At 45.0% G+C, this 16108-nt stretch overlaps 1 protein-coding gene across 4 annotated transcripts in view; it reads right to left on the bottom strand.

Annotated features, from left to right (window-relative positions):
- Positions 1–16108, bottom strand: part of LOC106589103 (FH1/FH2 domain-containing protein 3) — a 112599-nt gene that overhangs the window by 41248 nt on the left and 55243 nt on the right. For all 4 annotated transcript variants that reach the window (XM_082961368.1, XM_082961369.1, XM_082961367.1 and 1 more), the window contains exons 10-13: positions 12558–12790; positions 9025–9147; positions 3389–4015; positions 403–588 (exon numbers count right to left, since the gene is read on the bottom strand). In XM_082961368.1, the coding sequence (XP_082817494.1) occupies positions 403–588; positions 3389–4015; positions 9025–9147; positions 12558–12790 (1169 nt within the window). The remainder of the gene's footprint in view (positions 1–402; positions 589–3388; positions 4016–9024; positions 9148–12557; positions 12791–16108) is intronic.

Raw genomic sequence — 16108 nt, 5'->3', positions numbered from 1 at the left:
AGTTCCCAGGCAACCCACAGGCAGCAATTCTGCTTCTTAACACAGACAAAGCGGGATGACGAAGCGGACTGACAGGGCGGACAGACAAAGCGAGGAAAATAGTTTGATTCTATGTGCCTTTATCAGTAAAGGGCATATTTATAAAGCAGGAACCCTTTCCAAACTGGAGAGTCCTACTGTACATATTCCCTCAAGTCAATACGTGTGTTAATCAAACTCCATGCACTGTTCTCTCTCTCTCTCTCTCTCTCTCTCTCTCTCTCTCTCTCTCTCTCTCTCTCTCTCTCTCTCTCTCTCTCTCTCTCTCTCTCTCTCTCTCTCTCTCTCTCTCTCTCTCTCTCTCTCTCTCCTCTCTCTCTCTCTCTCTCTCTCTCTGGATGTGTTGATGTCTTTTAAACTCACCTCTCATCCCGTGCCATCCTGGCTTCTTCCATTTTGTCCACATAGTCTCGACTGTGTTTGTTCCTCTCCTCTCTCTCTATCCTCTGCAGTCTTTCCTCTCTCTCTGCACGTCGTCTCTCTCTCTCGGCCGACAGGGACTCCTGATGCTGTCTGTAGGAGGAGGAGAGGAGACCACCCAGAGGAGACCTGAGGGGGGAGAGAAGGACAGAGAGAGAGAGTGAGAGGAAGATCCAGGTTTTTAATAGGGTTCAGGTAAAGTCACAAACATAATACCTGACCCTGGACCTGAGACCTGACCCTGGACCTGAGACCTGACCCTGGACCTGAGACCTGACCCTGGACCTGAGACCTGACCCAGCACCTGAGACCTGACCCTGGACCTGAGACCTGACCCTGGACCTGAGACCTGACCCTGAGACCTGACCCTGGACCTGAGACCTGACCCTGAGACCTGACCCTGGACCTGAGACCTGACCCTGGACCTGAGACCTGACCCAGGACCTGAGACCTGACCCAGGACCTGAGACCTGACCCTGGACCTGAGACCTGACCCTGAGACCTGACCCTGGACCTGAGACCTGACCCTGGACCTGAGACCTGACCCTGGACCTGAGACCTGACCCTGGACCTGAGACCTGAGACCTGACCCTGGACCTGAGACCTGACCCAGCACCTGAGACCTGACCCAGGACCTGAGACCTGACCCTGGACCTGAGACCTGACCCTGGACCTGAGACCTGACCCTGGACCTGAGACCTGACCCTGAGACCTGACCCTGGATCTGAGACCTGACCCAGGACCTGAGACCTGACCCAGGACCTGAGACCTGACCCAGGACCTGAGACCTGACCCTGGACCTGAGACCTGACCCTGGACCTGAGACCTGACCCTGGACCTGAGACCTGAGACCTGACCCAGGACCTGAGACCTGACCCTGGACCTGAGACCTGACCCTGGACCTGAGACCTGACCCTGGACCTGAGACCTGACCCTGGACCTGAGACCTGACCCTGGACCTGAGACCTGACCCTGGACCTGAGACCTGACCCTGGACCTGACAGATACCTGTTCTTTCAGTTGCTATTAGCCTTGTTTGCTTTTCATCTACATGTCTTTGTACTACGGTATACTGTAGTTTATAATGCTATTATATAGGGGTCATGCTCGGTTCCTCTCACCTACTGCCGTTAGCTAAGAAGTTTAGCGTCAAAATGCTATCAGGGGGTAGGATAATGCTACTAAGTCAAAAGGAATTGTTCTAGCTTCTCAATTCAGCTACTGCTATTAGCCACAGTAGACAGGACTCTTGTTAGTTTCAAACACATAATGGTATCTATCATGCTATTACTGCTACCTAAAAGGCTATAAGCTAGCTGTGGGACAAGCACATGTCTCAACTAGTTGCTAACGTTTCTAATGATCACCTATTACTGCTACCTAACAGGCTATAAGCTAGTAGGGGCTCATGCTAGTTTTCTGATCCTCGTCTATAAAGGAACACGGGTATTGTGTTATTTTTGGTTCTCCCTCAGTATCACTCACTCTTTCTCCACAGAACTGGAGTTCAAAGGACCAGCAAACAAGTGAAAGTCAAATTCATCTCATTAGTGTAAAATAAATATTCTATAGGCTATGCAGAGCCGTGCTCAGGTCCATTCAGGTCCACTCGGGTCTATCAGCTGTAGACAATCAAACAAGAACCGACCTGGACCTGAGAGAAAAGTTAGAATTTTAGACCCGGTCCCGATCGGTTCCTGGGTCAGGTCCAGGGTCAGGTCTCAGGTCTCAGGTCCAGGGTCAGGTCTCAGGTCCAGGGTCAGGTCTCAGACGAGGATCAGAAAACTAGCATGAGCCCCTACTAGCTTATAGCCTGTTAGGTAGCAGTAATAGGTGATCATTAGAAACGTTAGCAACTAGTTGAGACATGTGCTTGTCCCACAGCTAGCTTATAGCCTTTTAGGTAGCAGTAATAGCATGATAGATACCATTATGTGTTTGAAACTAACAAGAGTCCTGTCTACTGTGGCTAATAGCAGTAGCTGAATTGAGAAGCTAGAACAATTCCTTTTGACTTAGTAGCATTATCCTACTCCCTGATAGCATTTTTAGCTAAACTTCTTAGCTAACGGCAGTAGGTGAGAGGAACCGAGCATGACCCCTATATAATAGCATTATAAACTACAGTATACCGTAGTACAAAGACATGTAGATGAAAAGCAAACAAGGCTAATAGCAACTGAAAGAACAGGTATCTGTTAGCTAAAATAAATAATGAACCACCAAAATGGGACAACAAAGTCCCAGACATAGTTTGTAGCTTCCAAACACCATAATCAGCTATTCAACAGCAGCAGGTGTGGGTCAAGCCCCAGCAAAGCAGAAAGAGAAGAAACAAGTGTCATAAGTAAGGCCAAATTAAAGAGCCTGTTGGTAGTGAGGCTTCTAAACGCAGTGACAGTCTTCTAATTGCAGTGGCAGGCTTCTAAAAGTAGTGGCAGGCTTCTAAATGCACTGGCAGGCTTCTAAACGCAGGGGCAGGCCTCTAAACGCAGTGACAGGCTTCTAATCGCAGTGACAGGCTTCTAACCGCAGTGACAGGCTTCTAATCGCAGTGACAGGCTTCTAATCGCAGTGACAGGCTTCTAAACGCTTCTAATCACAGAGACAAGCTTCTAAATGCAGTGACAGGCTTCTAAATGCAGTGACAGGCTTCTAAACGCAGTGACAGAAGGAAGACTGAAGGTAGTGATGCTTCTAAACGCAGTAACAGGCTTCTAAACGCAGTAACAGGCTTCTAAATGCAGTGACAGGCTTCTAAACGCAGTAACAGGCTTCTAAATGCAGTGACAGGCTTCTAAACGCAGTGACAGAAGGAAGACTGAAGGCAGTGACGGACTCCATAAAGTGGCAGAGAAACAGGAAGTAACAGAGTTCAAACAGCTGGCAATCAGTGAGGAAGAATCTCTGAGAAATTGGGCCTTCTTACCTGGCAGCAGCAGTAGCCTTGGAGTCCACTTCCTGTTTGGTAGCCTGCGGCATCGGTTCCTCGTCAAAGTCGTAAGAGAAGAGATGGAAGGGGGAGTGGGGGAGGTAGGGCATGCGCTCAGGGGAGGGGTGGACGGTACCCCGCGTGATGATTTCATTGGTAGCAGGGACGGTGACAGAGGACTTACGCCTAGCGAGGAGGGATGCCAGCTGAGAGGGCTGGGCCAAGGGGGAGGTGGGGGAGGAGATCGGAGGGGGAGGAGGAGCAGCTAGAGGGGAGGTGGGGGAGGACAGCAGAGGAGGAGGAGGAGGAGGAGGAGGAGGAGCAGCTAGAGGGGAGGTGGGGGAGGACAGCAGAGGAGGAGGAAGAGGAGCAGCAGCTAGAGGGGAGGTGGGGGAGGACAGCAGAGGAGGAGTAGGAGGAGGAGGAGGAGGAGCAGCTAGAGGGGAGGTGGGGGAGGACAGCAGAGGAGGAGGAGGAGGAGGAGGAGGAGGAGTTAGGCAGCTTTTCTCTCCCTCCTGCTCTCTCTCTCTTTTTTCTTTCTCTTTTCTCAAAGTGATGCAGTTGGAGGAATTGATGGAGTTGGTTCTGTGAACACCGGCTGTTGACTGGTTCTGTGTAGATCTTCTGGGAAGAGAGGGGTGGACAGAGGAGAGGGGTGGACAGAGGAGAGGAGAGGATGGATGGAGGAGAGGATGGATGGATGGATGAGGAGAGGGGAGGATGGATGGAGGAGAGGGGAGGATGGATGGAGGAGAGGGTGAAGGAGAGGGGAGGATGGAGGAGAGGGGAGGATGGATGGATGGAGAGGAGTGGGTGGAGGAGAGGGGAGGATGTGTAAAATGCGTTAATCACAGCACAATGATGATCTTTAGGTTAGAAGGAGAGGTAGAATTTGGGATCAATATGGGTTAGGATTTTTTTAATGGCTTGGTGTTAGAGGAGGGAACTGAACACGAGATACAGTAGCTCCCTAATCTAATGCCTTGGCTTTATCTCAGCGGGCCAACACATTCTTAAGTCGCACAGACCAGGCAAGTGTGATACTCGGTTGATAATTGTTGTAGGACACTCTAGAAAACATTTAGGGAAATCTAGGAGTTCATGAGTCCCATTGACCCCATCACCTCAGGAAGGTTAGGAGGGATGTTGTCTGACCATATCTATCACTCTAAAGGAGGTGTGCAGAACAGGTAAATATTGCCTCTTACCATTGATAGATAAGGTTTGAATTAGGGGCTATGGTCATTTCATCCTATTCCTGTGGTTATAAGGGCAACCTCCGGCGTGCGTATTGTGAAAGGCGTGAGGTATTGTCCTACATAGCAAAATGACCAGAGTTGATTTTTCATTGTTACATGTCTAGTGTTGATTTAGGTGTGAAATGAACTCTGTAAGAGTTAAATGAACACTCAGTGGTGTAAAAGAACCCCAGTGGTGGTGTTAATAACCAGTGTTGAATCAAAACCACGCCCGTCATTATCATATTTCCCAGCATGCTCTATTGCAGGTCGATTTTTTTAGAATTATTTGTTTCAAAATCTACAGTGTTTCCCGAAAGTATTTAGAACCCCTTTACTTTTTCCACATTTTGTTACGTTACAGCCTTATTCTAAACTGGATTAAATAACACAAAAATCCTCATCAATCTACACACAATACCCCATAATGACATCACAATACCCCATAATGACATCACAATACCCCATAATGACATCACAATTCCCCATAATGACATCACAATACCCCATAATGACAAAGCAAAAACAGGTTTTTAGAAATTTTGGCACATTTACGACAAATAAAAAACAAAAATACCTTATTTACATAAGTATTCAGACCCTTTGCAATGAGGCTTGAAAATTAGTTAAGGTGCATCTGGTTTCCATTGATCATCCTTGAGATGTTTCTACAACTTCATTGGAGTCCACCTGTGGTAAATTCAATTGATTGGACATGATTTGGAAAGGCACACACCTGTCTATATAATGTGCCACAGATGACAGTGCATGTCAGAGCAAAACCTTAGAGCTCTGAAACAGAATTGTGTCGAGGCACAGATCTGGGGAAGGGTACCAAAAAAATGTCTGTAGCATTGAAAGTCCCCAAAAACACAGTGGCCTCCATCATTCTTACATGAAAAAAGTTTGGGACCACAAAAACTCTTCCTAGAGCTGGCCGCCCGTCCACACTGAGCAATCGGGGGAGAAGGGCCTTGGTCAGGGAGGTGACCAAGAACCTGATGGTCATTCTGACAGAGCTCCAGAGTTCCTCTGTGGAGATGGGAGAACCTTCCAGAAGGACAACCATCTCTTCAGCACTCCACTAATCAGGCCTTTATGGTAGAGTGGCCAGAAGGAAGCCACTCCACAGTAAAAGGTACATGACAGCCCGCTTGGAGTTTGCCAAAAAGCACCTAAAAGACTCTCAGACCATGAGAAACAAGATTCTCTGGTCTGATGAATCCAAGATTGAAGCATGGTGGTGGCAGCATCATGCTGTGGGGATGTTTTTCAGCAGCAGGGACTGGGAGACTAGTCAGGATCTAGGGAAAGATAAACGGAGCAAAGTACAGAGAGATCCTTGATGAAAACCTGATCCAGGGTGCTCAGGACCACAGACTGGGGGGAAGGTTCACCTTCCAACAAAACAATGACCCTAAACACACAGCCAAGACAGCGCAGAAGTGGCTTCGTGACAAGTCTCTCAATGTTCTTGAGTGACCCAGCCAGAGCCTGGACTTGAACCCAATCGAACATTTCTGGAGAGACCTGAAAATATCTGTGCAGCGACGCTCCCCATCCAACCTGACAGAGCTTGAGAGGATTTGCAGAGAAGAATGGAAGAAACTCCCCAAATACAGGTGTACCAAGCTTGTAGCGTCATACCCAAGAAAACCAGAGGCTGTAATCGCTGCCGAAGGTGTTTCAACAAACTACTGAGTAAAGGGTCTGAATACTTATATAAATGTCATACTTAAGTTTTTTATTTTTAATACATTTGCAAAATTTTCTAAAAAACGTTTTTTTGCTTCGTCATTAAGGGGTATTGTGAGTAGATTGATGAGGGGAAAAAACTATTTCATACATTTCAGAATAAAGCTGCAACGTAACAAAATGTGGAAAAAGTCAAGGGGTCTGAATACTTTCCGAATGCACTGTATGTTTTTCCATGTACAGTACCTTCAGAAAGTTTTCATACCCTTTGACGTATTCCACACTGTTGTGTTGTCGCCCATCTACACACAATACACCGTAATAACAAAGTAAAAACATGTTTTTTATCATTTTTTGCCAAACTATTGAAAATGAAATAAAGAAATATAAAATGAATATAAGTATTCACACCCCATGAGACAATACATGTTAGAATCACACCCCCAGGAGTCAATACATGTTAGAATCACATCCCCTGAATCAATACATGTTAGAATCCCACCCCCTGAGTCAATACATGTTAGAATCACACCCCCATGAGTCAATACATGTTAGAATCACATCCCCTGAATCAATACATGTTAGAATCACACCCCATGAGTCAATACATGTTAGAATGACACCCCCATGAGTCAATACATGTTAGAATCACACCCCTGAGTCAATACATGTTAGAATCACACCCCATGAGTCAATACATGTTAGAATCACACCCCCTGAGTCAATACATGTTAGAATCACACCCCCTGAGTCAATACATGTTAGAATCACACCCCCTGAGTCAATACATGTTAGAATCACACCCCCTGAGTCAATACATGTTAGAATCACACCCCATGAGTCAATACATGTTAGAATCACACCCCCATGAGTCAATACATGTTAGAATCACACCCCCATGAGTCAATACATGTTAGAATCACACCCCATGAGTCAATACATGTTAGAATCACACCCCATGAGTCAATACATGTTGGAATCACACCCCATGAGTCAATACATGTTAGAATCACACCCCCTGAGTCAATACATGTTAGAATCACACCCCATGAGTCAATACATGTTAGAATCATCTTTGGCAGCGATTACAGCTGTGAGTCTCTAAGAGCTTTGCACACCTGGATTGTACAATATGTGCACATTATTGTTTTAAAAACTATTATTAAATCTCTGTCAAGTCGTTTGTTCATCATTGCTAGACAGCCATTTTCAAGTCTTTCCATAGATTTTCAAGCCACTTTAAATTAAAACTGCAACTCGGCCACTCAGGAACATTCATTGTTGTCTTAATAAACAATTCCAGTGTATATTTGGCCTTTTGTTTAAAGGTTATCATTTTTAAAAACAAATGTCCTGCTGAAAGGTGAATTTGTCTCCCAGTCTCTGTTGGAAAGCAGACTGAACCAGGCTTTCCTCTTGGATTTTTGTATCCTAAAAAATCTCCCTTGCCGATGACAAGCATACCCATAACATGATGCAGTCACCAACATGCTTGTACTCAGTGATGTGTTGTATTGAATTTGCCCCAAACATAATTCTTTGTATTCAGGACATAAAGTTAATTTCTTTGACACATTTTTTGCAGTTTTAATTTAGTGCCTTGTTGCAAACAGGATGCATGTTTTGGAATATTTATATTCTGTACAGACTTCCTTTTCACTGTAATTTTGGTTATTATTATGGAGCAACTACATTGTTGTTGATCCATCCTCAGATAATGTAGCTATTAAAAAATCATGTTCAACACAGTCCATGCAACCTATTATGTGACTTGTTTAAGCAACATTTTACTATTGAACTTATTTAGGATTGACATAACAAAGGGTTTGAATACTTATTGACTCAAGACATTTCAGCTTTACATTTTTTATTAATTTGTACACCATTTTGAAAAGCATAATTCCAGTTTGACATTATAGGGTTATTGTGTGTAGGCCAGTGATAACCAATCTAAATGTAATTCATTTTAACTTCAGGCTGTAACACAACAAAATGTGGAAAAAGTGAAGGGGTGTGAATAACTTTACTTGAATAATTCATATTTTGCTACTCAAATATATATATTTGTTTTCTAAACTAATCCAATCGGTTTCTTGGTTTTATTGAACCCGTTACTGAAGTGGGTGTCCCGGTTTAGATGTTTAAAGGTAGTCTCATATCTTAGTCTTCCCAACCTAGCAGTCATTCTGAATGCAGGTTGCAGGTGAATAAAAATTCCAAATGTTTGATATCTCCAACTCTGGCTGGATTCCAATAGGATTTACACATCACTTTGCAAGCCAGTATAAAGTGACTTGCTGCCCTGATGTGGCCTGTAAACCATTTGTTTCAGGCCACTGTATAAGGGTAAAGCAAGGTCCTCAAAATAAGGCCTTATGAAATACATGTTGAGGTACATTTTTTTATTTTAAATTATAACATATTTGCATAGGATCTCACTTGGTGAAGCCACAGGACTGGAAATGGATGAATGTAACAACCATGTCTCTGTCCCTAACAGACACAGTCACGGGTGGTAACTCTACAATTCACTCGAAAGGCAAGGGACTCTGGGAAATATGCAAATAAGGCTTTACACTAATCAGTGTGTTAATTTAACACTGAAAAGTGTGGACCCATATAGACACTGGACCAGTGTTAAATGTAACACCCGGAGAATGTTCTGTGTATATACAGTACCGGATGATAGTCCTATTATACCTGGGTATTGCCTCACTAATAGTTCCTCTCTCAGGCCCCTCCATCCCATCAGAATCAGACTCTGTGATTGGAGCTTCAAGTTCCTCCTCCTCCTCCTCCTCCTCTTCCTCATACTTCTCCTCTCTGTGGAGGCGAGGGAACGAAGATGGAGGGAGGGATGGAGAGATTTATGTAATGAGGGAGAGGAGGGAGGGATGAAGAGATATGTCAATCATGCAAAGATGAAAAACAGACAGGACCGACAGGACCGACAGGACCAACAGGACCGACAGGACAGATAGGGAAACAAAGGGTGAAGAAAGAGAAAAAGAGAGGACAGAAAAGACTCAAAACTACACCAAGAGAAATAACACAATTACAGACATAATTAAACACCAAGATAGACAACAGAGAAACTACGCCATCTATGACATCATTGATCAGAGATCTGTAACACTTGGCGGGGCTGGGGGGGCTGTATTCATAAAGCGTCTCCGAGTATGAAAGGTGGTGGGTGTTGGCCTGGTGGGAGTGTTGGCCTGGTGGGAGTGTTGGCCTGGTGCGGGTGTTGGCCTGGTGCGGGTGTTGGCCTGGTGCGGGTGTTGGCCTGGTGCGGGTGTTGGCCTGGTGCGGGTGTTGGCCTGGTGGGAGTGTTGGCCTGGTGGGAGTGTTGGCCTGGTGGGAGTGTTGGCCTGGTGCGGGTGTTGGCCTGGTGCGGGTGTTGGCCTGGTGCGGGTGTTGGCCTGGTGCGGGTGTTGGCCTGGTGCGGGTGTTGGCCTGGTGCGGGTGTTGGCCTGGTGGGAGTGTTGGCCTGGTGGGAGTGTTGGCCTGGTGGGAGTGTTGGCCTGGTGGGATTGTTGGCCTGGTGGATGTTGGCCTGGTGGGTGTTGGCCTGGTGGGTGTTGGCCTGGTGCGGGTGTTGTCCTGGTGCGGGTGTTGTCCTGGTGCGGGTGTTGGCCTGGTGGGTGTTGGCCTGGTGTGGGTGTTGGCCTGGTGGGGGTGTTGGCCTGGTGGGGGTGTTGGCCTGGTGGGGGTGTTGGCCTGGTGGGGGTGGGGGTGTTGGCCTGGTGGGGGTTTTGGCCTGGTGGGGGTGTTGGCCTGGTGGGGGTGTTGGCCTGGTGGGGGTGTTGGCCTGGTGGGGGTGTTGGCCTGGTGGGGGTGTTGGCCTGGTGTGGGTGTTGGCCTGGTGGGGGTGTTGGCCTGGTGGGGGTGTTGGCCTGGTGGGGGTGTTGGCCTGGTGCGGGTGTTGGCCTGGTGGGTGTTGGCCTGGTGGGGGTGTTGGCCTGGTGGGGGTGTTGGCCTGGTGGGGGTGTTGGCCTGGTGGGGGTGTTGGCCTGGTGGGTGTTGGCCTGGTGGGTGTTGGCCTGGTGGGGGTGTTGGCCTGGTGGGTGTTGGCCTGGTGGGTGTTGGCCTGGTGGGTGTTGGCCTGGTGGGGGTGTTGGCCTGGTGGGGGTGTTGGCCTGGTGGGTGTTGGCCTGGTGGGTGTTGGCCTGGTGGGTGTTGGCCTGGTGGGGGTGTTGGCCTGGTGGGGGTGTTGGCCTGGTGGGAGTGTTGACAGTTGATAGTTGGATCGAATGAAGAAACGGATATGCCTACATAGATGTTAGAAAAATACCTTCCGGCACTTTCTCACTGCAACAAAAAAACCCTGCAGATTAGGAGCAACGCACGGTGGTGTGTCTGTGTGCACGGTGGTGTGTCTGTGTGCACGGTGGTGTGTCTGTGTGCACGGTGGTGTGTCTGTGTGCACGGTGGTGTGTCTGTGTGCGCGGTGGTGCGTCTGTGTGCACGGTGGTGTGTCTGTGTGCACGGTGGTGTGTCTGTGTGCACGGTGGTGTGTCTGTGTGCGCGGTGGTGTGTCTGTGTGCGCGGTGGTGTGTCTGTGTGCTCTGAACTTGCAGCAAGCAGCCAAGTTTTCTGTCACTCAGTCAGAATGAGCATCAGCGTTTTATCTTGGTTCCCTACCCGTGCTCCACTTGTTAGATATTACACACATTGATAGCACAAACGTCCTTGCCACGTGATTTATCATAGTAGCAAGAGGCAGCAATCTAAATCTGATCAGCACCCACCAGGCCAACACCCAATCTGATCAGAATGAAAACATGCGAGGAAAAGTAAACCGGTTGAAATTCTGAAGCGAGTGGACAGAAACATACAGCTTCACTCTATCCAATCAGAGCAGCAGGATCAACGTACTGCCCGTCCGTCTCTTTACAGACAGGCCGAGCTAGCCAGTTGAGTTATTTAGGCCGTGTAAAACGTTGCACATGACTTACTGAAAGACAGTACAGGATGGCTTAGAAACTGTGACTGACTCAAAGACAATACAGGATGGTTTAGAAACTGTGACTGACCTAAAGACAGTACAGGATGGTTTAGAAACTGTGACTGACTCATAGACAGTACAGGATGGTTTAGAAACTGTGACTGACTTAAAGACAGTACAGGATGGTTTAGAAACTGTGACTGACTCATAGACAGTACAGGATGGTTTAGAAACTGTGACTGACTCATAGACAGTACAGGATGGTTTAAAAACTGTGACTGACTCAAAGACAGTACAGGATGGTTTAGAAACTGTGACTGACTCATAGACAGTACAGGATGGTTTAGAAACTGTGACTGACTCATAGACAGTACAGGATGGTTTAGAAACTGTGACTGACTCAGACAGTACAGGATGGTTTAGAAACTGTGACTGACTCATAGACAGTACAGGATGGTTTAGAAACTGTGACTGACTCAAAGACAGTACAGGATGGTTTAGAAACTGTGACTGACTGACTCAAAGACAGTACAGGATGGTTTAGAAACTGTGACTGACTTAAAGACAGTACAGGATGGTTTAGAAACTGTGACTGACTCATAGACAGTACAGGATGGTTTAGAAACTGTGACTGACTCAAAGACAGTACAGGATGGTTTAGAAACTGTGACTGACTCAGACAGTACAGGATGGTTTAGAAACTGTGACTGACTTAAAGACACTACAGGATGGTTTAGAATCTGTGACTGACTCATAGACAGTACAGGATGGTTTAGAATCTGTGACTGACTCATAGACAGTACAGGATGGTTTAGAAACTGTGACTGACTCAAAGACAGTACAGGATGGTTTAGAATCTGTGACTGACTCAAAGACAGTACAGGATGGTTTAGAATCTGTGACTCACTTAAAGACAGTACAGGATGGTTTAGAAACTGTGACTGACTCAAGGATCATAATAGTATCCGGAAAATGTCCCATATCTGTTTTACGATACGGCTTTGTCCGATTACTTGACCCACCTCTACTCTGGAGTAACACCATTGGTCCGATGCAGTCAACAGGTTTAATACAGCATTCTTAATGTGTATCAAAACATACCGCTCAATTATTAAATATTACAGCAACTCCTTCCAACTCTCTCATATCATCTGCCCTCCATCTATGGAAGGGTTGCACCCCTGTGCCCTCCACCCCACTCTATTTCTCTCTCTCTTCACATACCCTTCTCTCCACTCTCTCCTTCTCTCCAGTATCCCATCATCTTCCCCTCTCTCTCTCTCACCTCTTGCTCATGTCCTCTCCTCCTCTTCCCTTGAAGGGTTGGAACCCAGAGCGTTGAGGCGATGGGCTACAGGGGGATGCGATCCCAGACCGTCCTAAGGATTCTCTGCGGCTCCGCCTCCTATCCAAGCTCCTCCTCTTGTCCCCGAAAATGGCGCGGCGGCAGTCCCTGTGGCCAGAGAGCCCCGTTGGAGGATGAGAGTCATCATCACCATCCTCATGACGTAGAGTCGCCTGAAAGAGTGAACCATGTTATCATTATAAACCAAGTTATCATTACTCATTATCTCAGTACTGGTACCCCTGTATATAACCATGTTATCATTACTCAGTACTGGTACCCCTGTATATAACCATGTTATCATTACTCAGTACTGGTACCCCTGTATATAACCATGTTATCATTATATCAGTACTGGTACCCCTGTATATAACCATGTTATCATTACTCAGTACTGGTACCCCTGTATATAACCATGTTATCATTACTCAGTACTGGTACCCCTGTATATAACCATGTTATCATTACTCAGTACTGGTACCCCTGTATATAACCATGTTATCATTACTCAGTACTAGTACGCCTGTATATAACCATGTTATCATTACTCAGTATTGGTACCCCTGTATATAACCATGTTATCATTACTCAGTACTGGTACCCCTGTATATAACCATGTTATCATTACTCAGTACTGGTACCCCTGTATATAACCATGTTATCATTACTCAGTACTGGTACCCCTGTATATAACCATGTTATCATTACTCAGTACTGGTACGCCTGTATATAACCATGTTATCATTACTCATTATCTCAGTACTGGTACCCCTGTATATAACCATGTTATCATTACTCAGTACTGGTACCCTGTATATAACCATGTTATCATTACTCAGTACTGGTACCCCTGTATATAACCATGTTATCATTACTCAGTACTGGTACCCCTGTATATAACCATGTTATCATTACTCAGTACTGGTACCCCTGTATATAACCATGTTATCATTATATCAGTACTGGTACCCCTGTATATAACCATGTTATCATTAACTCAGTACTGGTACCCCTGTATATAACCATGTTATCATTACTCAGTACTGGTACCCCTGTATATAACCATGTTATCATTACTCAGTACTGGTACCCCTGTATATAACCATGTTATCACTACTCAGTACTGGTACCCCTGTATATAACCATGTTATCATTACTCATTATCTCAGTACTGGTACCCCTGTATATAACCATGTTATCATTACTCAGTACTGGTACCCCTGTATATAACCATGTTATCATTACTCAGTACTGGTACCCCTGTATATAACCATGTTATCATTACTCAGTACTGGTACCCCTGTATATAACCATGTTATCATTATATCAGTACTGGTACCCCTGTATATAACCATGTTATCATTACTCAGTACTGGTACCCCTGTATATAACCATGTTATCATTACTCAGTACTGGTACCCCTGTATATAACCATGTTATCACTACTCAGTAATGGTACCCCTGTATATAACCATGTTATCATTACTCAGTACTGGTACCCCTGTATATAACCATGTTATCATTACTCAGTACTGGTATCCCTGTATATAACCATGTTATCATTATATCAGTACTGGTACCCCTGTATATAACCATGTTATCATTACTCATTAACTCAGTACTGGTACCCCTGTATATAACCATGTTATCATTAACTCAGTACTGGTACCCCTGTATATAACCATGTTATCATTACTCAGTACTGGTACCCCTGTATATAACCATGTTATCACTACTCAGTACTGGTACCCCTGTATATAACCATGTTATCATTACTCAGTACTGGTATCCCTGTATATAACCATGTTATCATTATATCAGTACTGGTACCCCTGTATATAACCATGTTATCATTACTCAGTACTGGTACCCCTGTATATAACCATGTTATCATTACTCAGTACTGGTACCCCTGTATATAACCATGTTATCATTACTCAGTACTGGTACCCCTGTATATAACCATGTTATCATTACTCAGTACTGGTATCCCTGTATATAACCATGTTATCATTACTCAGTACTGGTACCCCTGTATATAACCATGTTATCATTATATCAGTACTGGTACCCCTGTATATAACCATGTTATCATTACTCAGTACTGGTACCCCTGTATATAACCATGTTATCATTACTCAGTATTGGTACCCCTGTATATAACCATGTTATCATTACTCAGTACTGGTACCCCTGTATATAACCATGTTATCATTACTCAGTACTGGTACCCCTGTATATAACCATGTTATCATTACTCAGTACTGGTACCCCTGTATATAACCATGTTATCATTATCTCAGTACTGGTACCCCTGTATATAACCATGTTATCATTACTCAGTACTGGTACCCCTGTATATAACCATGTTATCATTACTCAGTACTGGTACCCCTGTATATAACCATGTTATCATTACTCAGTACTGGTACCCCTGTATATAACCATGTTATCATTACTCAGTACTGGTACCCCTGTATATAACCATGTTATCATTATCTCAGTACTGGTACCCCTGTATATAACCATGTTATCATTACTCAGTACTGGTACCCCTGTATATAACCATGTTATCATTACTCAGTACTGGTATCCCTGTATATAACCATGTTATCATTACTCAGTACTGGTACCCCTGTATATAACCATGTTATCACTACTCAGTACTGGTACCCCTGTATATAACCATGTTATCATTACTCAGTACTGGTACCCCTGTAGATAGCCATGTTATCATTATATCAGTACTGGTACCCCTGTATATAACCATGTTATCATTACTCAGTACTGGTACCCCTGTATATAACCATGTTATCATTACTCAGTACTGGTACCCCTGTATATAACCATGTTATCATTACTCAGTACTGGTACCCCTGTATATAACCATGTTATCATTACTCATTATCTCAGTACTGGTACCCCTGTATATAACCATGTTATCGTTACTCAGTACTGGTACCCCTGTATATAACCATGTTATCATTACTCAGTACTGGTACCCCTGTATATAACCATGTTATCATTACTCAGTACTGGTACCCCTGTATATAACCATGTTATCATTACTCAGTACTGGTACCCCTGTATATAGCCATGTTATCATTACTCAGTACTGGTACCCCTGTATATAACCATGTTATCATTACCCAGTACTGGTATCCCTGTATATAACCATGTTATCATTACTCAGTACTGGTACCCCTGTATATAACCATGTTATCATTATCTCAGTACTGGTACCCCTGTATATAACCATGTTATCATTACTCAGTACTGGTACCCCTGTATATAACCATGTTATCATTACTCAGTACTGGTACCCCTGTATATAACCATGTTATCATTACTCAGTACTGGTACCCCTGTATATAACCATGTTATCATTACTCAGTACTGGTACCCCTGTATATAACCATGTTATCATTACTCAGTACTGGTACCCCTGTATATAACCATGTTATCATTACTCAGTACTGGTACCCCTGTAT

Source organism: Salmo salar, chromosome 14 (genome assembly GCF_965601325.2).
Source record: "Salmo salar chromosome 14, fSalSal1, whole genome shotgun sequence".
Classification (NCBI taxonomy): Eukaryota; Metazoa; Chordata; class Actinopteri; order Salmoniformes; family Salmonidae; genus Salmo; species Salmo salar.
The sequence above is the reverse complement of the archived record's forward strand: the minus strand, read 5'-3'. Positions and strand labels throughout refer to the sequence as shown.